At 49.6% G+C, this 22,236-nt stretch overlaps 1 protein-coding gene across 1 annotated transcript in view; it reads left to right on the forward strand.

Annotated features, from left to right (window-relative positions):
* EFCAB6 (EF-hand calcium binding domain 6) overlaps positions 1 to 22,236 on the forward strand; it is a gene marked incomplete at both ends in the record, with an annotated part of 146,412 nt that overhangs the window by 52,252 nt on the left and 71,924 nt on the right. The window contains 4 exons of the mRNA XM_084254883.1: positions 454 to 617; positions 9,930 to 10,078; positions 19,691 to 19,801; positions 21,279 to 21,384. Coding sequence (XP_084111009.1) covers positions 454 to 617; positions 9,930 to 10,078; positions 19,691 to 19,801; positions 21,279 to 21,384 — 530 coding nt within the window. The remainder of the gene's footprint in view (positions 1 to 453; positions 618 to 9,929; positions 10,079 to 19,690; positions 19,802 to 21,278; positions 21,385 to 22,236) is intronic.

A 22,236-nucleotide genomic window follows, 5' to 3' on the forward strand; every position in this document is an offset into this window, starting at 1 on the left:
GCATTTGCCCCCCAAATTTCACTTTCATAATTAAGCACTCGATTCCATGCGCTTCTTTATATTCGCTTCTGTTTCTAAGATGCGCTCCTGCTTTGCCGTTCTCTATGAATTATGAATGATGAGGATAACATTTGCTAATGTGTGTTTATTTTTGTGGAGAATGGTATACATGACTAATTACCAGGGGCTGTTTCTAGGTCGACGCTGTTCTGCCCTCTGTCGGGGGGTCTCTAGTTCATGTTTGCAGCCCACTGTCCTTGATTTTTCTATTAAAGGTCAATATCCATTTTCTGTGAATTTCGCATCCGTCTGTGTTTTTCATAAGCCAGCATCACCTTGCTCATCAAGGTGGGCCCCTAAATATGCTCATGGGAGGGAATTACCTTTGCAGCACCTTGACCCACATAACCTCCCCTTAAGCTTTGGGTTGCCTCTCCTCCCCTTTTGAATCAGCGAGGATCCTTCAGAGAAGATTTTGGAAGAATGGGCAGGTGGGAATTGTTAACCCACCTGAGGAACGAAACCCCGACAAGGTGGCGAGGAGTGAGGCGTCACCGAGTGCCACCACTGTCATCCCTGAGTTCTGCTGTTGTGGCCAAAGCCAGGGCTGCTGGAGGGTGAGCTCCCGGAGGGTGGGCCCGCATCTCAGCCTCCCAGTCCCACTCCAGAACCTGGCCTGTTGCTGATGGAGCACAGTGGGTTTTTCTAGAAACAGTGCCCCGGAGTGCCGTGAGCACAGGCCCGGAGTCAGAAGGCAGGGGCCGGCGGCTGCCGTGTCCCACCAGGCCGACCCTGGGCTTCGACTGGGCCTTCTTGCCCTCTGCCCTCTGTGCTGTTCTCACCGCTTCTATGTTCTGGGATCCCTGGTTTCCAACGCTTCCCCCACTGGAGCCCCCGAATCCCAGACCAAGTCCGGAAGGACTGGCTTTGTGTTTTATTATGTAGCCTGAGGGGTCCACTTGGGAGACTTTTCTTTCTATTTCTTTTTGTTTTGGAGGTAGGAAATGGAATTCCAAATGACTGGCAGTTTGTTAACTGCAGCTGAGTATTTAGAAGTGTGCTTAATTGGAGTGAAGCTTATTTGCAGACATTTTAGGAAATAAATCTGGGAAACCATTTGTGATTCTTTGCAGTCGACTTTGAGAGAGAAAATGGCTATATTTTAGATTTGTTTTATTTTCTTTTATTATAAAAGCAATATAGCCTGTTGCAAAAAAGCCAGAAAACACAAAGCCGTGAAATAACAATCCTATGTAATCCTACCGCTCACATCCTACCGCTAACTTGTTTTGGTGTGTTATCCTCCTGGATATTTTTTTTTCTGATGCATAGGTAGATGGATGGGTGGGTGGGTGGGTGGGTGGATGGATGGATGGATAGATAGATGGATGGACAGATGGATGACTAGATAGGTAGACACAGAAAATACGGGTTAAAATAAAAATCAAAATATGTTGCCCCTTTTATTCATGAAAAGTATCTGGGGAAGATGGCCTTGTCCATTAACCTAGTCTTGCTATTTTGCTTTTAATGTCTGTCTTACATCATAGGCCTGATGAGCCCTTATTTACAAAAGGATTCTTCTACCCCCAGGCTCTCAAACGGTTTTCATTTTTTTCCTATTTCTATGCATTTGCTGAGTGGGCCTCTTACCATTTGTCTAAAATTCTAGACGGGAATACGAGAGTCTTCAAGCACCAGGTCTTCTCCGTGCAAATTAAATCTGATTTCTTTCTCACTCCCTTCAATCCCTGCCTTTTTGACAAGTGGAAAAAGTGTTGACTTGCTTTAATTAGACTTTGTAAATTACCAAGAGTTTGAGCAGTTATTCATACACTTATTGGATTTTATTTTGTAGTTCTTTTTTATATGAATCACCTGTGTATACTATTAGTCTGTGGTTCTACTGGGCATTCATGCTTATCTTCCTGATTCGTAGGAGTTACTTGTTTATTATGTAAATTAATATTTCTCATGTATGCTAACAGTAGTTTTTTTCACTCATTTTTCTTTCATTGTTTTTTGTGTGGTTTTTTAAACCAAACAAAAATTAATATTTATATTGTCAGACCTGCCCATTTTCTTAAAAGATTTTTAGCTTTAGTGTGTTTCTTGGAAAGGGTGTCTCACACAAAGATTTTGTCTTATGTAAAATTAACCTTAATTTTCTTCTACCACTTTATGGTTTTATTATTTTGCTTAGTGTACATTTTACTCTATTTAATGTTTATCCCAAAATAGGGTAGCAAGTAGCTTTTAATTTTTTTCTAAAATGTTCATCCAGTTTTTCAATACCATTTATTACATAGGTCATTGTGGTTTTGGTTTATTGAAGTCTAAATATTTTTTCCCAGACAACTTATACTGAAAAGGAAATGCTTTATTTTTTAATTGATTAATTTATTGAGGTAACATTGGTTTACAACAGTGTAGATGTTTTGGAGTTATGGGTTCACAGCTCTTCAAATGTTTGTTACCACACTATGGCTACCACCAGAGTAGCATTAAGTCCATTGGACACTGTCCTCTGCGCCCACCCCCCACCTCCTTTGCCTCTGGTAACCTCAGTTCTGTTGTCAGAATCCAAGGGTTTATTTTTGTTTGGTTTTGTCTGTTCTTTGCTTTGTTTCTTTATATCCCACTATGAGCGAAATCATCCTGAATCTGTCTTTCTCCTTGTGACCTGTTTTACTTTACCCTCAAAGTCTATCCATGCTGTACAGATAGCAAGATAATCATCTTTTTCATAGCCAAATAGTATTCCATGCATGTATCTGCCACATCTTCATTATCTAACCGTTCATCAGTGGACACTTGGCTATTGTAAACAGTGTTTTGAAATTAGTGTTTTTATATTCTTAGATAGAAGTGGACTTGTTGGGTTATATGTTAGAAGTATTTTTTATGTCTGAGTAACCTCCAGACTGTTCTCCATAGAGGTTAGACCAATTCACTTTCCCACAAACAGCGAGTGAGGTTCCTTCTCTCCACATCCCTGCCAACACTGTTGCTTCCACTTGTTTGGAAAAAGGTGTGAGGTGACATCTCTTTGTGGTACTGATCTGCATTACATGCAGAAGTAAATTACTAATGCATTTGCATTAATAGTAAAGTGATGATGATGATGATGATGATGAACATTTTTTTCCACATGCCTATTGGCCGTCTGTATATTTTTTTGGGAGAACTGTCTATTCTGATCTGTCCATTTTTTGATTGATTGATTGATTGATTTTTTTGTCATTGAGTTGTATGAGTTCTCTATGTGTCTTGGATATTATCCCCTTTTCAGATGTGTATGACGTGCAAATATTTTCTTGCATTCAGGATGCCTCTTCATTTTGATGAGGGTTTCTTGTGCTGTGCAGAAGCTTGTTAGTTTGGTGTATTTCAATTTCTTTATTTTTACATTTGTTTCCCTTGACATTGTAGTTGGGTGTCAAGGCATCTCTACGGCCAGTGGCGCGGAGCGTACCATCTATATTTTCTTCTGTGTGTTTTATGGCCTCAGGTCTTATATCTAAGTCTTTAATCTATTTTGAATTAATTTTTTGTGTATGGTGTTAGATACTGGTCTAGTTTCCTCCTTTTTCAGGTGTATTTCTGGTTTTCCCACCACTATTTATTGCAGACCTTTCTCTTTCCATTGTATGCTTTTGGCTCCTTTGTCATCAATTGCCCATATAAAGATTTATTTCTATTTATTTATTTAATTTAAAAAAAAAATTTATACAAGCACTGGGTACAGTCAGAAGCGCGGGAGGGTGAGAGAATTCACCAGAGCCAGAGCGGTGCAGAGCAGGCAGAAGGACCGAAGGACACTGCTGAGGGGAGCAGCGGGTGGCAGGAGAGGTCTGCGCGCCATGTGGGACCCTCCTCCGGTGGCCAGGGAGCAGCCGGGGATCGAACCGGCGCCGCAGAGGCTGTGGGCAGCTTCTCAACCCAGTGCTCAACCGCTGCGCCACTGGGGAGGCCCCAACTGCCCATATAAAATGAATTTACTTCTGGGCTCTGAAGTCTATTCCATTGAACTCTGTGTCTGTTTTTTTTCCAAAACTTCTCTGTTTTGATTACCACCACTTTGTATTACACTTAGAAGTCAGGGATCCTGGAACCCCCACTTTTCTTTTATTCTCAAGGGTGTTTTGGTTATTCAGAATCTTTAGTGGCTCCATACATGTTTTAGTATTGTTTGTTCTATTTCCTTGAAAAATTCCATTGGAATTTTGATGGGGGATCACACTGAACCTTTTTAAGGCTTAAGATAAGGGTAATAACATGGTTTTGAATATCTTAACAATGTTAATTCTTCCAGCTCATGAACACAGAGCATCTTACCATTTCTTTATGTAGTCTGTTTCTTCTAACAATGTTTTATAATTTTCAACGTACAGGCATTTCACCTCCTTTGTTAAGTTAATTCCCAGGTGTTTAATTCCTTTTGATGTGATTGTAAGTGGGATTGTTTTCTTAATTCCTTTTTCTTCCAGTTCACTGTGTATAGGAACACAATAGGTTTTTTTCTTGATATTTTCGTCCACCACTTTACTGCACGTCCTGACAGTTTCTAATCATTTGTTCGTGGAGTCTTTAGGGTTTTCTGGTATAGGATCATGTCACCTGCAAGCAGTGATAGTTTTACTTCAGGAAGCAATTCTAAGTGTATCTTCAGCAGTGATAATAAAAGTGATTTTGTTTTGACAGAGATCACACAGGAGAATCAACAAGTCAAAAATTCCAAAATTGGGGAGTGCCTCCCCAATCATGTTTTATCTGAAGAAGTCTGGAAAGACTACTCCGTAGATGAAATGGAGAGGACATTTCGTCAGCAGGTAAGAATGTTTGGTTTTTTAATGTTATCTAAAGTGTGGACAGAGATAGTAAGAGAGCTACGGAAAACCACTTAGGTCCAGACATTACTTCTAACGTTTGTTTGGATCCTATCTCCCTCTCCCCAGCCCTGAGACCTCTCCCCTCTCCTAGTGAGGATAACACCCCAGGTGATGGCAATGAGAGTCTCCCTCCTCCTCGGTGCTCCTCCCTACTCTGCCTGATAGAGAGCCAAGACATGACACAACTTAATTGAGTAAATTAAAGGAAAACTTGAATCTGTGAAGCCATCTTTTCTAATTCTTGGATTGGAAGATCAGTATTAATGATGTGTGTCCTATATGGGGACACACACAGAGATTTTACATGTGCACATATACAGTGAGTCACAAGAGGACTTCCCATATCATATATAAAATATTTTTTAAAGATAAAACTAAGACAATATAGCACTGCTACAGCAGTGGACATTCAGATTGAATGTTAAACTCTTAAATCAAGAGTTGGGTACTGGACCAGTGGCCTGAATTTAATGTACAGCCTGAGGTGTTCCGAAAAAGTGTTGGGAGTGGGGAGCGGATTATTCAGTGATTATTAATTTTTAATTACTACTGGGATAACTTGCAAGCCAGCCATGTCGGGGAGTCTGCTCTTCACACAAAAATAAATTTTATGTATATGTATCAGCTATTTAAATTTAAAAATAAGAAAATAAATTTCAAGTTTTTAATCTTGAAGCTTACTATGGTTTGAGCATGAGACAGAGCCTCAAAACCACACAGAAGATGGCGAGTTTGGCTGCATTAAAATGAAAAAGGTTTTGTACAGGAAACTGTATATAAACAAACGGTAAACCTAGCAAAGCATGAGCAACGCACATGACAGATAAATAGCAACAGCTCCCAGTATACAAAGAACATTCTATAAACCACGACTATAAAGTTCTCAACAGGAAAATGTCAATGAGGAAAAAATGGACGGAGCCAACATTAACGTGAGCGCCGAAGAGGGCACCTCGGGCACTGCTGGCCAATTGGCCGAGCGGGTTTTCTCTTGGGAATGACTTTATTATATTTATAAAAACACGTAAACAATTCTGAACAGTAAAAGACGAAAGTAATAAATAATTCAAAATTTCTGCCACCTGGAAATAACCAAAGGCGACATTCAGTGACCACAATTCTCGCCCCGGCTACGGGCGTTTACAGAAGAGTGGCTGCGTTGGGCAGCGCGGGGTGCGCGAGCACCTGGACAGAAATAATTTGATGAGAGGATCATGCGCCTTTAAACAAATAAGGCATATTTAATTTATTTCCTTGACTTCATCGGCGGAAAAGGTAATGTCACCCTCGCCCTCATAATTACCCCCTTTCTGGCACCCAGTGTGCAGGTGGGGCCACTAGGGTTCGGGGGGTGCTCCTATTTGATCCCCGTGGCAGCACCGTAAGCCGGGTGCACTCCTGCTCCTCCTGCTCTTCCTCCCAGCGCCAGGTTGTGGAGATTGAGGCACAGAGAGGTTAAGTGACTTGCCCAAGGTCACCCTGCCAGCAGCCCTGCGCCTGGCTCAGAGCCCACCCGTCCGGCGCCAGCCTGGCCGCGGCGCTGTCCAACGTGCAGCCAGAGACTTCTGTACTTTGGAGAAATACTTCCTTACTATGAGAGATGTTAAATCCCCAAAGGATTTTGAGGCAAGAAAAAAGATGAAGAAAGCCACTAAGAGCTGGAGAAATTGCAGCGTCCGTGCCCTGCTGTGAAGCTCAGGTGACGGCTCTGCGGGGGCTCCCTGCACCCACGCGCTGCCCCTTTCTGTTTCGGTCTCGGTCTCGGTCTTACAACATTTCCATCCTAGTCTGTTCCCACGACTTGCCCGTTGTCGTGCCTTCGCCGGCCCTTTGCGAGACTCCACTCCCAGGTGACCCCTGGCGGTTCTCCACTTGGGTTCTCTGCTCGCCTGGGTTCAGCGTCAGGTGCTGGCCGCAGTGCCTGGGAGCTCACGGGGGCACCCGCCTTGCCGCTCTGGCCTGGGTGCAGCTGGAGGGTGCAGATCCCCCATCACGCGGCCCCCTTTCCCTCAGCCATCGTTTCCACGGTCGCTGGCCTCTGGTGTTCTTGACGGGCAGCCCGAGCCCAGCGGAAGCTTGAAACCAGGAGGAAATCAGGAGGCCAAAGGGCAGCCCTCGCGGCCTGGGTGCCGGGGCCTTCTGTGCAAGTTCCCCGGGACCCGCGAGCTCCTTCGGAGGTTCAGATTCGGGTCCTCACTGCGGGGAAACTGCCCCAGTGATGCTTCGGGAAAATACCCCTCCGTCTTCCCCTCCCCTCCTCCTGCCCTGCCTCCCGCCACTTTCTCTCCCTTGGGACCCCCGTTCCGCGTGGATCATCTCGCCGAGCCCGGACCACCTCCTCCTCCCTCCTCCCGCGCGTTCCTCTGCCGCGTGAGGCGCTTCCAGCCAGTTCCTTCTCTGGGTTCTCAGTCCAGCCTTGGCTCTTCCTCTTGTGGTTTCTAAGTTGCCTGTTAGCTTGCGTGACGATGTTATTTCTGTTTTCTTAGCTGGGAAGAATCCCTTCTCCTCTCCTTTGTCGTTTTATTATCTTGTCTTCCTGAGCTTTTCTGTTAGAGCATTCGTGCTCCTGCTCAGTTCCTTTTTTATGGCTTGACTCCGCTGCAGGTGTGTGTTTATGTGTATTTTTATATTGTTTCCTAACAGAGAGGAGTCTTTGCTTCTTGTTTGATATTTCTTTGTTTGCATCTTTCTTTCCTATAACCTGTTTGCATCATTGTGAAACCATTTCTTTTCATCCCGTCTGTGCCGAGGGTGAGATTCGCCCATGTTGTAGCTGTGGCTGTTATTAGTGTCACTGCTGCACAGTTTTCCATTATCTAAATACGCACACACCATCCCTCCCGTGGGCGGGCGTCTGGAGTGGCCCCTGTTTTGTGCTGGTGCCCATGATCGCCCCGCACGCGGCCGGCATTTCTCTAGCAATGGCCCTGGTGGTGGATTCCCCTCCTCGGGGAGGTGGGAACACGCTCCTGCGCTCTGGAGGGCAGGGTGGAGTTGTGCATCACAATAGCAATTTACATGGCCCCCCCGCAGCATGTGAGGGTCCCAGGGTTCTGCTTGGGGACAGACACCCAATAGGGTTGACCTTGGCCAGTCGGAGGCAGATTAAGTGACCTCCCCGCAATGACTTTTATTTTCATTTCCTTTTTCCTGATGAATTGGATAGTTTGTCACATTATGCTCCCTTCTTAAAGACCATTTTTGGTAAGGAAAAAAATACCCATCTTTCAACACATACTTGAGCACCTGCCATTTACCAAATCATGTTTGCTTCGTTCTAGGTGATTAGTAGTGAACGAAACAGACACTTCTGCTCTCCTGGGGGCTGCGTGGCCTCACGTCAGAGAGCCACGTACAGCAGACACACTCAGAAATACAATTTTCCTTGGGTGGCATGAGAGAAAAGGACAGGGCAGATGAGCGTGCATAGCAAGGGGGGGACCACAGGTAGATTGGAGATCAGGGACTCATTTGTAAAAATAAAATGTTTACTTTTCGCGTGGCGCCTCCACTGTGACTGAGGCACGCCGCACGCTGCACGCCGCTCGCCTGTCAGGTAAAAGCATGATGCAGATGCCGGCTTGTTCTCAGGGCAGCTGCTCGTGACTTTCTATTACCGAAAAAGCATGTGTTGCACCAAGTGTGATCCAGTCCCGCTCTCCGTTTACGTGGTCGTGTTGGAGGCTTTGGGGACTGAAGCTGAAGATCAGGGGTGACTTCTAGAGATCTTTGTGTCCTCTCTACACTTCACAGCTTGCCTCTGTGAAACTTTCCTTTCATGACGGAACGTGATGATGGAAACTCCTGAAACGTCATGCCGGTACCAAGACCCTGCGTCCATGTCACTTCTCACTCCTCTGCCCACTCTGGCTTGTGTCACAACATTTCTGAAGAAAACAAAAAGAAGCAAACCTTGCTGGAGACCAAAAGTCGTGAGGATGTTAAACGTGGGTTTCATTAATCCAGGAAATGCCCCGAGTCTGTACTTTGCAGCTGCTTCTGGCTCCTCTCTGCACCGCTGCCCCCCCCCCCCCCCCGCAGGCCACCTCCCTGGGAGAGAGACGTCTGCGCAAAAGGAGCCCCATTTGGGGTTAATTTCAATGCAACTTTCTCTGAAGCTTAAGCCCCGTGATCCTCTAAATATTTAAAAAGAAATCCCCCTCCGAGTTGCAATATTCCTTGCACCCTAAGGAAATTTTAATGAACCTGCTTCTCCTTCCGTGGGTGAATAGACGCTGGTGCTCCTGTCTCCACCTTCCTGCAGCTTTCCGGTCACCTTTTACACCACGTTGCCGGTTATTTTGTTTCTCCTCTCATCCCAATGAGCAGGGAAAACTGAACTCAGACAAAGTGGAGAGGGTTGGAAATACCGGAGAACATGGTTATTACTCAATAATAAACAGCAGGAGAACACTTGGAAATAAAGCCAACCTTCATCATATTTTTATGAGTCATATAAAAAAATCAGTGGTTAACCTACTTTATGGCATTTTAGAAGTCTCCTAAGCAGAGCCACCCTGGTTCTTTGTAATTCCCCGCTACAAAAAAAAAAAGAAAAAAAGATAATTAAAGAAGGTCCGATGGGCCCTCTGTTTATGCTGTCCTTATGTTGATCATTTTTCTAAGGAAAAGCTACTTCTATTTTTAATAAAATGTTGCCAGCTTTTTTGTTTGATTAACCTGACTTCCTCATAGCGTGGGCTCACAGTAGGGATGACTTGAAAGTATATTAAGAAAGATGTATCAAGCTGGCAGAGCCTCCGAGTATTTTTAGCTCTGAAATCCGAGGTACAGCTATTATCTGTGCTGTGTTTCCCCAGGAATCTTGTCTGCCTTGTCAGTGGAGGGCTGGGAGGGGGGTGCTGTTTGTAGCGAGCTCATCAATTAAACATTTGAAGCTCGGTACATGCCACGGTCACCTTTTTGATCAGTTCTTGGAGAGGAGAATGTGAAGAGGTTTGGTAGAAATGAAATGCTGGCTTAGCTCCGTGAAATCCATTGTGGTGACAGCCACTCACTCGTTCCTGTTCATTGCAGCTCTCCAGGTACTACGATAAGGTAGAGAAGGCCCTGGGTGCGGGGGACCCCACCCGGCGTGGCTACGTGTCTCTGAATTACCTAAAGGTTGTCCTGGACACCTTTGTGTGCCGGCTGCCCAGAAGAGTTTTCATCCAGTTAATGAAAAGGTAAGAGACCTTCCCCTGCGCCCCCACCCTGCCCCCAGACGCCAGCCACGAGCATCGGGGCCGGCTTCATTTATTTTTTATAATGGTTGAGCCTTCCTGACTGTTGCAGATTTCAAACACGCGCACCAAGAAAGAGAGTAACATCGTGGATCCTCTCCCACACCCGCCACCCGCCACCCGGCTTTCAGCCCGCCGTCAGCCATCCCATTGTTTCCCTGCCCGGGTACCCGCACCCCCAGATGGAGCTGAAACAAATACCAGTCAGATGCTGTCTAGCATAGGAAAGATCTCCCTGTTTCTCAAGGAGAACCTTTTAAAAAACAATAGTGAAAACTGTTTTCGCTGTTTTCGCACCTCCTAGAATGATCGGTAAAGTTAGCAGTGTCCAGAGTGCACACCTAGCCGGTGGCCTCACATTTGGTTTCACCATCCGAGTCGGGGCCCAAGTGAGGTCCCAGGATGCCGCTGATTGATTGGCCACGAGGCTTTTCTGTGGCCGAAAGTTTCTCCCTTGTGCGTCAGTCATTTCCCCTTATGCGTCTGGAGGATTCTGGACTGTCTTTTTTACGATCCAAGTCTGACAGACCGCAGCCCGTGGTGACAGCGGGGCGCCCCGCGTCCCCCTCCGCCCCGGCCCCGAGTTCCCAGGTTCCCAGGCCCTGGGCACGGGGCGACAGCGGGCCCCTCTGGCCCCATGCCGCCTGCCGCCGTGCTCACGGCTGCCCTCCGCCGTGGGTAGCTGAGGGACTTCCGTGATGAGCAGGTCCCGACCAGCTGAGGGTGACAGGAGACTGCGGGGGAGGACGGCGGGCACCCTTGCTCTTGCCCCTCACTTCTCTTTTCAAGATAACGAGGCCTCTCCTTGGCATCCTCCGGACTGCGGCGCGTGTTCTCCTGAGGCCACCAGGGTCGCGGCCGCTGGTCTCGCACGTGCTCGCCTGGCCCGTTCCTGGCCGGGGGGCCTTTGGGTGTTGGCCCCGCGTCCTGTCCCTGTGACCCCAGCAGTCCAGGAGCCCTCTCGCTTTCTGCTGTGACAAATGCTCCTGGCCCCGCTCTTCTCCCCGGCCTGGAACCACCCGCTTCTCCAGGGATTCCCTTCGGCCAGGCCGGGGTGCATCGTGCTGCCTTGATTTCCCCTGGTTTTCTAAGTGACTCATAGAAGCTTTTCTCGGGGAAGTAGGGAAAAGCCCAGTGCAAAGCTTGTGGTGTGGAATTGTGGATAACTGGCGCCTGCCTCGGGCCCCTAGACAGAGAAGGGAAAAACAGCCCTGAGCAGACAGCTGGGCCCACTCCCCACGCAGCCCCCGCCCCCGGCGCCCAGCACCCCGCGTCCGGAGAGGACCACTTGCCAGAGCACCAGGTCCCGCAGGGAAGGGCAAGGCTCGGCCCTCGAGGTAAATGTTCTCCCGGCTAGAAATCTGCCCGTGTCCTGCCTGTATGCCGTGAACTTTCTAGGAATTGTTTCCTTGGGTGGCTAGAAGTCACAGAGCCATTTCTTTTTAACTCACTCTCAAAATTATACAAAGAATTACTTAATAGCAATAATAAAAATATTCGAGACAAAAAGTTACCATCCACCTTACATAACAAATTTACTGTTTTCATTTTTCCTCTTTGTTTCCACATACATATATAAGTTTTACATATTTGTAATCAAAGAATATCTAGAGTTTTATATCGTGCTTTTAAAATAGGAATGCATATTATAGACATTCTTCTTGTGGGCTTCATAGCCTTCAAAATTACCATTTTAATGGGTGCATATTGAGTGCCTTTCTCTGCCATTGTGGGAGACGCCAAGAATTTAGAGAGAGGACAGCCCGCCCTCGCTTGCTGTCACCAGTAGGTTCCTGGGGCTGCAGCTTTAAGCAAAAGGAACTGAAAGGAAACCGGTCCTGGGGCTGGGATGCTGTCTTTTTCTCTCCTCAACGTTATAACAAAATAACATTGGACTGAGTGGCATTAATTGAGGACCTGCTGTGACAAACAGCCCCAAGCCAGTGGCAGCGGCGATGAGCGGCGCAGGTGGGCGCTTTGGGAGGCACAGAGCGGCTGGGGTGGGGCTGGTGTCCCCACCTGCTCCAGCCAGGGGCCCAGGGAGCCTGAGGCATGCCCTCCTTGCACATTCACCCAGAATTCCCCGCGGAAGAGGGCCTGAGAAACAACGGGGGGGACTAAGGGGCTGGAAGAGATTGGTACATTGCTGGGATCAGCTGCTCCAAAATGCGCACACACACACACACACACCCCCGCCCTGGTGTGAGTCCTCTTCATGTCCTCATTGGCCAGTGGCCCCATGGATGGCTTTTATTTTTCTTTTTTATAAGATTTATTTAAGCATACGAGAGGTGGGATGTAGGCCAGAGGTATGGCGGGTGAGAGGATTCACCAGAGACAGAGCAGGGAGCAGAAGAGGTGGATCTACTGAAATCCACTGCTGAGGGGAGCAGTGGGGAGACAGGAGAGGTCTGCTGCGCCGTGTGGGTAGCTCCCTGGCCAGGGATTGAACTCAACCACAGTGGCTGGCGATAGCTTCATAGTGCTGAGGCTTTAACAAACCCTGCGCCACCAGGGAGGCCCACGATTGGCTTTTAAATTCACACTTACCGTTGTTTAGTTTCATGGTTTTTCATAACCAGGTCATTGTTAATGTCGCGCCCTTCTGAGGCTCGCACATCTTTTCCTCGCTGGCTATGTCCCTTCGTGGACACGATGCTTCAAAGCTCACACGTTCATAGAATCAAACACAGGCCTCTCTTCCCGGGATGTCTTCTGTTGCTTGAAAACTTATAAATTCTTAAGCTAAATACTCTTTTCTGCTCTCTGCTTGTTCTTATTCCTTGAAAACAATACACCTTAATCCCTCCCAAAATAAGCTGAGCACCCAACTTAAAATCGTTTTTCCCAAATGGGCCATCTGCCTTCCTGCCACTGTGTGTTAAATACGCCTTCCCTTGCCAGTTGTTTTCCAAGTGGTGTTGAGGGGCCCCTGGTGGCGGCAGAAGCCAGCGCCCCCACACCCTCCACCTTTGTCCTCACGGCATCATGAGAAACTGCGATTCATCTTCTGAATTTGGGTTTAGCATTTTTGTGACTTACCAGGAAGAGTTCATGATTGTATGATTCTTAAAACATGTGTTTCAAATGATGTTTAAGAGTTTCCTAAACAAACGGCCTGCGGGTGGTCATTTCATCGTTGCCCAGCTGCACTTCCAGGCCGTGAGCCCCAGGCAGACGGGCACAGCCCTCCTGGGAGTGCGTTTCAGCAATAAAAAGGAGCGAATTCCTGGTGCGTGTGACCATGAGCTCTGAGGGAAGGCCGGGGCGCAGCCGGAGGGGCCCACGGAGGATCTCCAACCTTCTGCTGAGAGAAAGGAGCCAGTCTCAGGGCTGCTGTAGGATTCTGTGTCTGTGACTCTCCGGGGAGGCCAAACCCCCAGTGATGGAGAAAGCTCAGTGGCTCCAGGGCTGACAGAGGAGGGGACGGTGCGGCTGCAGAAGGCAGGCAACGCCAGGGGCCGGGGGGGCCACGGGGCTGCGCTGTGCCCTGTGCTGTGCCCTGCGCGTGGTGCTAACAGCAATCTGGAGGTTTTAAAACCCATAAAACTGCACTCCAAAAGAAAAAGTCCATTTTATTGCATTTTAAATGAAGAAATAAAAATTTAAAACACATGCCTTTTTTTTTTTTTAAGGCAGGCAATACCAGGAAGAATAAGGAAAGACATAAAATAAAATCTGAACTCTCCAGTCTAACAAAATGATTTGAGAAGTTATCCAGACTGTCCAATTTAAGAATGGATCATATGCTGGAAAAGGGCATCTTTTTTAGTTTATGTTTAAAAAATACTCAATATCTAGGGCCTAAATTACAAAGCTGACAGCTTGGTAATGAGGCATAAAACCCTGATCCAAATAATACTTTAGACCTTAAAATCCATTCCCCATTCATGTGTGTGTAATGTGATGGGAGGCTTTAATTGAACAGCTGACTTGACCTTTATTACAAACACGCTGTGCTCTTCAGTGTTGCGTGGCCTTTTATATAAAACAGAGCTATTAAAAATAAAGCCCGTGTTTAAAGATAAAGAATGGGCTTGAGGATGAGCCGGGAGGATGGACTCAGCGCTGCGGCCGCCTGCTCTCCTCGAGGGCCGAGCGGCCTGTACCTGGAAGCACCTCCCTGGCGACTCGCCGCCCGCGCTGCTGAGCAGGGCCACCTGGCAGAAGCCGCCCAGGGGAAACCAGCCACCTTGCCTGTCTGATGTGGAAGTGGGGGCGGCACCCCAGGAAACATTTCCAGTTGTTGCCAGAACCTTTCCGACTGTGTCCAGGGTCTCGTCTCTTTCTGCGACCTCCTGGAAAAGGCCAAACAACAGGAGGGGAGGGGAGATCGTGACTGTACCCCCAGTCTGGGGGCCGGGGGTCCGACGTCCTGATGCCCAGGAACGGCACACGGAGCCTTGTGGTGAGGCCGCGGTCTTGGTGCGGGCCTGCGTCGGTCAGGACCCAGGCGGAGAGCAGATGGCCCGTGAGTTTGCTGAGGGACCTTCTCCCCAGGCCAAGGCAATTTTAAGTAAAAGCAAATGTGGGGAGGCCATTCTCTCTCCTGGGCCTCCAGGTGCAAACGGGGCAGTTTCCTGAAGGAGAGAGGCGAGCAGATGAGGTGGAGGCGTGCGGCCAGGGCCACGTGGCAGCCCAGTGGGCTGACGTCAGCCCCCCTCTCCCCTGAAAGCGGGGTACGAGGAGCCAGTGGAGGCCACTGGGGCACCAGGCAGAGCAGAGAAGGGCGTGGGCACCTCTGGATGGGCCAGGACATGGGTCTGGGGCTCTGCGCTCTGAACCTCAGCGGCCTGGGTGAAGGGAGCCTTGTGTGGAGCAACTCAGACGGGAGCCGCTTGAGGGCCTGCTTGCTTCGCCACCCAGGTCGGCAGCTCTACGCAGTGCTTCTCCTGGAAGGTGCAGGGGTAGGGGCCCGGAACACAGACACGTGGGCACATAGAGCTGTGCACAGCCATGTCGCCGTCAGTGGCCACGAGCCCTAGGCCTCCTCTGTCCCCTCACTTTCTCTGTGGCATCTGGCGTTTTCTCCCCTGGCTCCGAGCAGAGTGTGAGCAGGGTCCCCATCCCCGCTGCTAGGTCAACGGCTCTGGTGATGGGGCCTGAGGCCAGGCAAGTGAATTCTGTGGCTCTAAAGCCAGGGCCTCCCGTCCCCACCACGAGGTGAGACCCTGGCGCGCCTTCTGGAGGCCCTCGGGTGGTGATGATGGCAGAAGCACTCAGGCAGAGAGGGTGGATTGTGTCTGGAATTTGTATTTGCCCACCCTTCCACCGTGAAGGAAGGGTCCAAGGCACTCTTTTCCGGGTGCAGCCCAAGTGGGGCCAGTGGTGGCCTCCGCCCTGGGCAGGTTGGGCACTTAGCAGGGCAGCAGCCAGTTCTGGTGGTGGAAGTTCACCCGGCCTGTGCCTCTGTGCCTGCTTCGTGGTCACTTAGCCGAGAGCCTGTGAAGCAGTGCCCCGGCCTGGCATCCACACCTCTCCCCGCCCCCGCCCCGTCGCCTCCTGGGGTGCGTGCTTCCAGGGCAGGCAGATGCCTCCACAGGCTGTGCTTGTTTTCGGGGTGAGGCAGTGTAGGGTAAGGAAAAATGTCAGGCTTTTCTGCCCTCCCGCCATCAGGCTGGATGATGGATCCCTGCGGTCCTGAACGCATGCCTGAGGGCGGCACCTGGAGTGGGGTGTGGGCCTAGGTAGATGGGGTTCACCTGGGCTGAGACTGCGCTTTTAAGGGCAGCATCACGGGGACGCCAGCGGCAGCAGAAGCCGAAAGAGAAGCCGACAGAGAAGCAGAGAAGAAGCAGCAGAAGCAGAGAACGCCAGAGAGCGCAGATAGAGTAAGGATTTGCTGGGGGCTGGGAGAACTGCCAGCCTCCCGGCCCCCCACACCCCTGCCTGCCATATGCCTGGTGAACCCCAATAAAAGGCCTGCAAAAACCCACTGAGGACTCTGACTCCTGCTTTACCCGGTCTGCATGGGATCAGGAAACCTGCCCTGTGCCCGTTCCTGGCCTTACAGGCAGCCATTCACGTGCCGCCTGGCCTTCTGCCACTGCCCTCCTTGCTCTCTGCTCCCCTCAAAACTGACAGCCTGCGGGCTCCCCCAAATACTTCAGAACAGAAATCCTGGGTTGACCCCACAGGCAGAGAGACCCTTCCGGCATGCTCCTCTTTGTGCAGGGCGCGCTGAGAGGGACAGTTCCCGCTGAGGGCTCTCACCCTGCGCTGCTGCCAGCTCCGCCCAGTGCCTTCAGAAGGTGGCGGAGAGTGTATTTTTCATTCCAGAATTGCCATTTAGTTCTTTTTATTAAATCCATTTGTCAGTGCTATTTCTCTGTCTTTTGATAACTATTCACCAGTGATAGTTACCACCGTTGCTTTTAAAATTCTTGCCTGTTAATCCCAGCATTACGTGGGGCTCGTCTCAGGTGATTTTCTTTTGTGCTGCCTGTAGAAGCCGTTCTCCTGACTGCTCCCGTCCTGGGATTTTGGATTGCACCCTGGACATCCGGAATGCCAAACTGTGGAGACGAATTCTATTTTTTTTTAAGATGTCTGTTGTTTCTTCTGTTTTGTAGTCATCTCAGTGGGACTCCAGTTGTATGCTTTTCTTCTGGGGGGCGGGGGGGGGGTTGGTGTCTCTCACCTCAGTTTGGATCTTTGTTGTTCATTGAAGCCATTTGAGTGTGATCATGTGACCTTAGGACCCTGCCAGAAATGTGGTACAGAATTTGGGGGTCTCTCTTCTTCCAGGATTTCTTCTTTCTCTCTCTCGGGGGCTGTAGCTTGGGTTTGGGCTTGTAGTTCCACAGCCATCGAGGCTGCCCTGTTTGTGGTGCTGCCCCTCAGGCCTCAGCGCCCTGCTGCCGGCTAACGCAGCCCCCAGCCTCCCTCCCCACCCCAACCCCAGTCCGGCCCCACCGCCTCGGCCTGCTCTGGCTGTGGCACTGCAGGCGGCAGCTGTTGCTGGTGTCATGCCCGGAGCTTGCTGTGATTATCTGCAGGGGGGCTGACCCGTGGGGTCTTAGGTAGCCTCACCCGAGGCGCAAGTCACTTGGGTATTTTTGTGTTGATTTGTATCAGCCTTTATGTTTGAAGAATAGTAACAATTTATCCTGCATATTTGTGTCTGTTAACTTTGTGAGTCTGTTGTTTGGCTTTCAGATTTTCTTTGAGTATTTCTGGTACGCAGAAATTAAAATTTTTATTTTTTTTTTTTTTTGTTTTGGCAAATGGTGGTGCTCTTGCTAGCTGGGCCCCTTTTTAAGACCTTTTTCGGGAAAAAACTTTTTTGAGAAATAAATGGTCATAAACCCTGACTGCCTTAGATTTAGCCTTGATTGTAGTTAGATGAAGACCAAAGATCACAAGCCTCAATAGCAGGAATTTTGAAAGGACAAGTATTTTTGAGAGGGCAAAGCACTGAATTCTTTTCTGTTTTTAAAATATTACTTACTTGTTTGTCTATTTTTATACCCCACAGCCCCTTATATCCTCTTATCTTATCCCCTTTCCAAAAATTTTACAATTTGATGTAATTAAATAGGTAACATTTTTATTTCTTCTTTTAAGTTTTGTTTAAAAATTCACTCATTCAAATATCAGATGATTATAGACGTTGATTTTCTTCAGTATCTCTTTTACTGGTTCTAGTCTTTACCTTTCACTTTTTAATCTGTGTTGCGACTATTTCAGTATATGGTGTGGAGGAGAGATCTAATTTGATATTTTCCCCTAACGAGGTCATTCTCTACACAATGTGTTGGAAATGATTCTACAACAGTAGCCACAGAGGAATTTCCATTATAGGAAATCAGTGACTAACTTGCTGAAGTTCAAGGTGCATGTCTCCAGCATTAACTAACTACCACAGCTGGCTCAGTCTGGGCAGGAAAGGCTGCGCTGGAAAGAGGAACTCGGCCTTGCATGTGAAAACCGTGCGTCAAACCACGCCCACCATCAGCCTGTTAGACGTTGCCACGTGTGACGAAGGCAATCACACAACCTCAGGCCGTGCGCGTGGTGCTAATTGCAGTAGAAGCAACAGCCGTTTATCAAACGTTAGCTGCGGAGGCCGTGGCCGCGGCGCTGTGGGCTGCTGGCTGCTCAGTCGGGAGCGTGGTACTCCCTAGTGGTCAGTGCGGGAAGGAAGGAGATGTGGCTCTGGGAGAGAGGCCAGTGAGGCGGGAGCCCTGGCTGTGGGCCTCAGGGGAGGCTTCCTTGAGGAAGAGATGACTGAGTTCATGGAAGGATTAGGATTCAGTGCATGCGGTGTGGGTAGTGGGTAGAATGTGGCAGTTTGTTATAGGAAGCGGCAGGTGTAGGGGACACAGGGCAAGGAAGAGCCTGTCTGCTCTGAAGAGCTGCATCCTGAGTGTGTAAGTGACAGGAGGGGTGTGAGCCAACACCTGCCGGACCCACACGCTGGTCTTCCCGAACCCAGCCCTGTGCACACGTCCTGCTACCCCCACGGGCCTCCTGCGACCTTGAAATCAGCGAGCCCTGGGTCCCGGACACATTCACTTTGGCAATTTGTTTTTGAACCATTTTCCAGTTGCTTATTCTTGCTAAGACTTTATCGGCACTAGTTTTCTCTTGCTGCTGTAGCCAACTACCACAAGCCTAGTGCCTTAAAACTGCACAAATAATAATCTCTGACAGTTGTGTGGGTTAGAAGCCTGGACATGGGTCTCCCAAAGATCCAGGGGTTGCGGGGCTGCGGGGCTGCGTGTCTTCTGCGGCTCGGGGAGCAAAGCCATTTCTTGCCTTCCCCTGCGCTAGAGGCATCCCAAACCCCTCGGCTCCTGGCCTCCTTCTCCAGAGCCACCAAGCCGCTTTTCTTGGGACCTTCTTCCGTCCTCACATCTTTTTCTGGCTGCAGCTGGGAAACCCTGCCCCATTTGAAGAAATCCTGTGATTAGGTTGGGCCAGTCTGGTCACCTGAGCTGTGCCCCATCTCAAGGTGTCACCCCAATGTCACCGCAGACCCCTCCCTGACAGAGCTCACGTATGCACAGCTGCAGGGCTCAGGGTCTGGACCCCCTAGGCCTGTGCGCTGCCTGTCGCGTCACTGGCTCTGCAAATAGTGGGTTTGAAGACCTTGTTTCACGGATGTCAGCACTAATCCCCACCCTGTCTCTTCCTTCACGCGCGCCACTGTGAAGGGGACGGCGGACATGGAGACACGCTATCCGCTTGGGTTTCTCTTGATTTTAGAGAACCAGTTCGTGGGGCTACTTTACTTAATTCTCTTGTTTACCTTAGAGTTGAAACCTCATGTAAATGCATTACCATTTTCTTTTCCTTTTTCAAAAAAGGTTTAGTTATTTATGCACACAAGAGCTGGGGTGCAGGCCAGAGGTGCAGGCTGAGAGGATTCACCAGAGACAGAGTGGGGAGCACAGCAGGCAGATCTACTGAAATCCACTGCTGAGGGGAGCAGCGGGGAGACGGGAGAGGTCTGCTGCGCCATTTTCAATTTAATAGTAACTGCCTAATCCATGTGCCATTTTAGAAAAAAGGGTTTCCGTAATTCTTCCGTTTATCTTTTTTTAAACCCAGACTTGGCTTTAGGACCACCAGCAAAATCGACTGGAAGCAATTTCTGATGTCATTTCACGCTCCCGAAGGGCAGGACGCCAACAACAAAACCCCCCTGGCCAAAGGAAATAGGTATGTGAAAGAAAAGAACTAAGTGCTGGTTCCATGTCCCGTCAAAGGCAAAAGGTTAAAGAACATCGGAACTGCTTTTCCTTCGCTTGCTGAATGGCACACGCGTTCCCCGGAATCATCTCCAACTTTGGCCCGGAGACTTACAGCTTGTGAATGATTTGAATGAATGATTTTCCATATGTTTTTCTTACTTAAAATTGCTGGATAAACCGCGAGACAGCGGGATCATTGTTCCACTTTCCAGATGAAACATTAAGACCGTAAGGAGTCAGGTACCTCTGTGGAGGCAGAAGTGGGGCTCTGATTCTGTGGGCCCCCCCCTCCAAGTGTGTTCCTGTAAAACCGCATGTGAACGTGCGTTGGGTGAGTCGATGTAGCCCAGCCGCTGCGGTGCAGACGCCGCGGGCCCGGCGATGGTCCGCCTGCAGCGCCGTTGTTTCTGTTTTCCTTATAATGTCTGTTATAACTTCAAATTTACATTATCACATAAATTGTGGTGGGGACCCCCCAAATGTACAATAGTGCTTAATAATGTGACATTTTCGGATGTAGACTTTGGCTCTCAGTGCATCTTGTTTATGTCAGCGTGTGGCCTGTGTTGACGGCCCTTCGTAAATCTTAAAGAAAAACACAGGCTTTATAATCTCAGCACGTCCATGGCCGGCACTAGGCTCGATTGCTAAGTGAAATACACCACAGAGCTAATGCCTTTCGCCGGGTCCTAGCCTGTCTCGGAGACGTGTGAGTATTTAGTGAACTGCCCTGTCTCTGTTTTCTGGGTACTCAGGATCCCCCCACACACACACCGTTCTGGGGCTGCAGCTCTGCGAGCTCATCAAGTGAGGTCACGTCTGTCCTTTCTCATTTCCTGCCTGTTAGCACCTGAAAGTGGATTTTATTTACTTTAAATAACTGTTCTCAACCTGGAGCAAGTGTGGCCCCAGGAGACATTTCCAGTTGTCACAGCTCGGGGTGGGCTGCTGCCAGTGTAGTGGGCAGAGGCGAGGGCACTGCTGACCCTTCCCAGCACAGAGGACATACCCCACCCCCTACCCCTCGCCCCAGAACACTGAACAAAGTTCTCAGCCCAGTCCCGGTTCTGGGGTCTGTCCCGGCGGGGGCGGCCTCCACCGTCCCAGCCAGCCACGTGAGGGGTCCTCAGCCTTGTGTGGGTTTTGAAGCGGTAGGAGCTGTGTGTGCGCACACGTGGTGCCCCCGGGGTTGGCTTCTTTCCTGGTCTTTCTTCAGACCAAAGGCCCAGGCTGGCAAGGGTGCCTCACAGCAGCGCCTGCCTCGATGCCCGCCCCTCAGTCGGCGTGCCCTGACCCTCAGCCCCGCACCTTCAGGTGACAGAGGCACCCGCGCACGAAGCCTTCTTGGGGCTGCTGTGAGGGTGGGTTTTTCTCTTTCTTGCATTAGGAAAGAACAGAGTTGAAGAACAGAATCTTATTCTTGTTTCTTCTTAATCCTCCTGTAGCATCAACTCCAGAAATCTCTCTGGCAAGGAAAACATCGTCGCAAGGTTGTTCGGTCAGGGAGATCGCTGCTCCTCGCTGAGGAAGCTGCTGCTGATCATCAACGCGGTAGGAGCCGCCTCCCTGGGAGAATCCCCATTCCTAAGACCGGTTCTGGGGCTGGGAAAAGCTCCTTGTCCCTCACTCATCCACCCAGAGCAGTTCTCGAGCTCCTGCCCATGTGGGGGGCTGTCCCTCTGGCCGTGAGCCTGCCCTGAAGCCTCATCTGGGTCAGTGACAGGCCCTGCCTGCGGGGCAGTCAGGAAGGGCAGACTGAGGACCCACGTGGCAGATGGGGACGAACAGAGGCCCAGGCGTCCTCAGGTGTTGGGTGACCCTTCCCCGACCTGGGGTGTATGGGCTTGTAACAAACTGGTAGCCCACGAGCGAACATTTTCTCAGCTTCCAAATGGCCCGATCGATCGTCCCGTCATTCCAGGAAGGGACCTTGCAGGCAGCTTTGAAGCTGCTTTAAACATCAGTTCCTGCCCACTCAGGGCTGGCTTTCCAGAGCCCCATTTGGATACTTCTGGTTCCTGATTTGCTGTTTACTGAGCACTTCCAGTAACTGAACATCTAAAAAATAAAGGGGACCAGGCGGATCACTTTCCTGACTCAATTACGACCCTGCACTGGGCCCTGGGAGAAGCCCCTGTGGGCTCAGCTGAGCCAGAAGCCCTGGCCGTGGTTCTCCGTCCCAGAGATCTAAGCTCCTCACCTCTGTCAGTCCCCAGAGCCAGCAGCTGGGGTTCCCTAGCATAGAGTAAGCACCAAAATTTGGGGTTCTGTTCTCCCAGGGGGAAGTTTGAGCTAGCATGCCTGTTCTAGCTATACTTCAGACCCGTGTGACTCAGTCTCTCAGACTGAGTGAACATTTTAAATGGACACTAACATAGCGCTCCTCTGTGTGTCTGAGGTGGG

The sequence above is a fragment of the Talpa europaea genome, assembly GCF_964194135.1.
Source record: "Talpa europaea genome assembly, chromosome: 15".
NCBI classification, from domain to species: domain Eukaryota; kingdom Metazoa; phylum Chordata; class Mammalia; order Eulipotyphla; family Talpidae; genus Talpa; species Talpa europaea.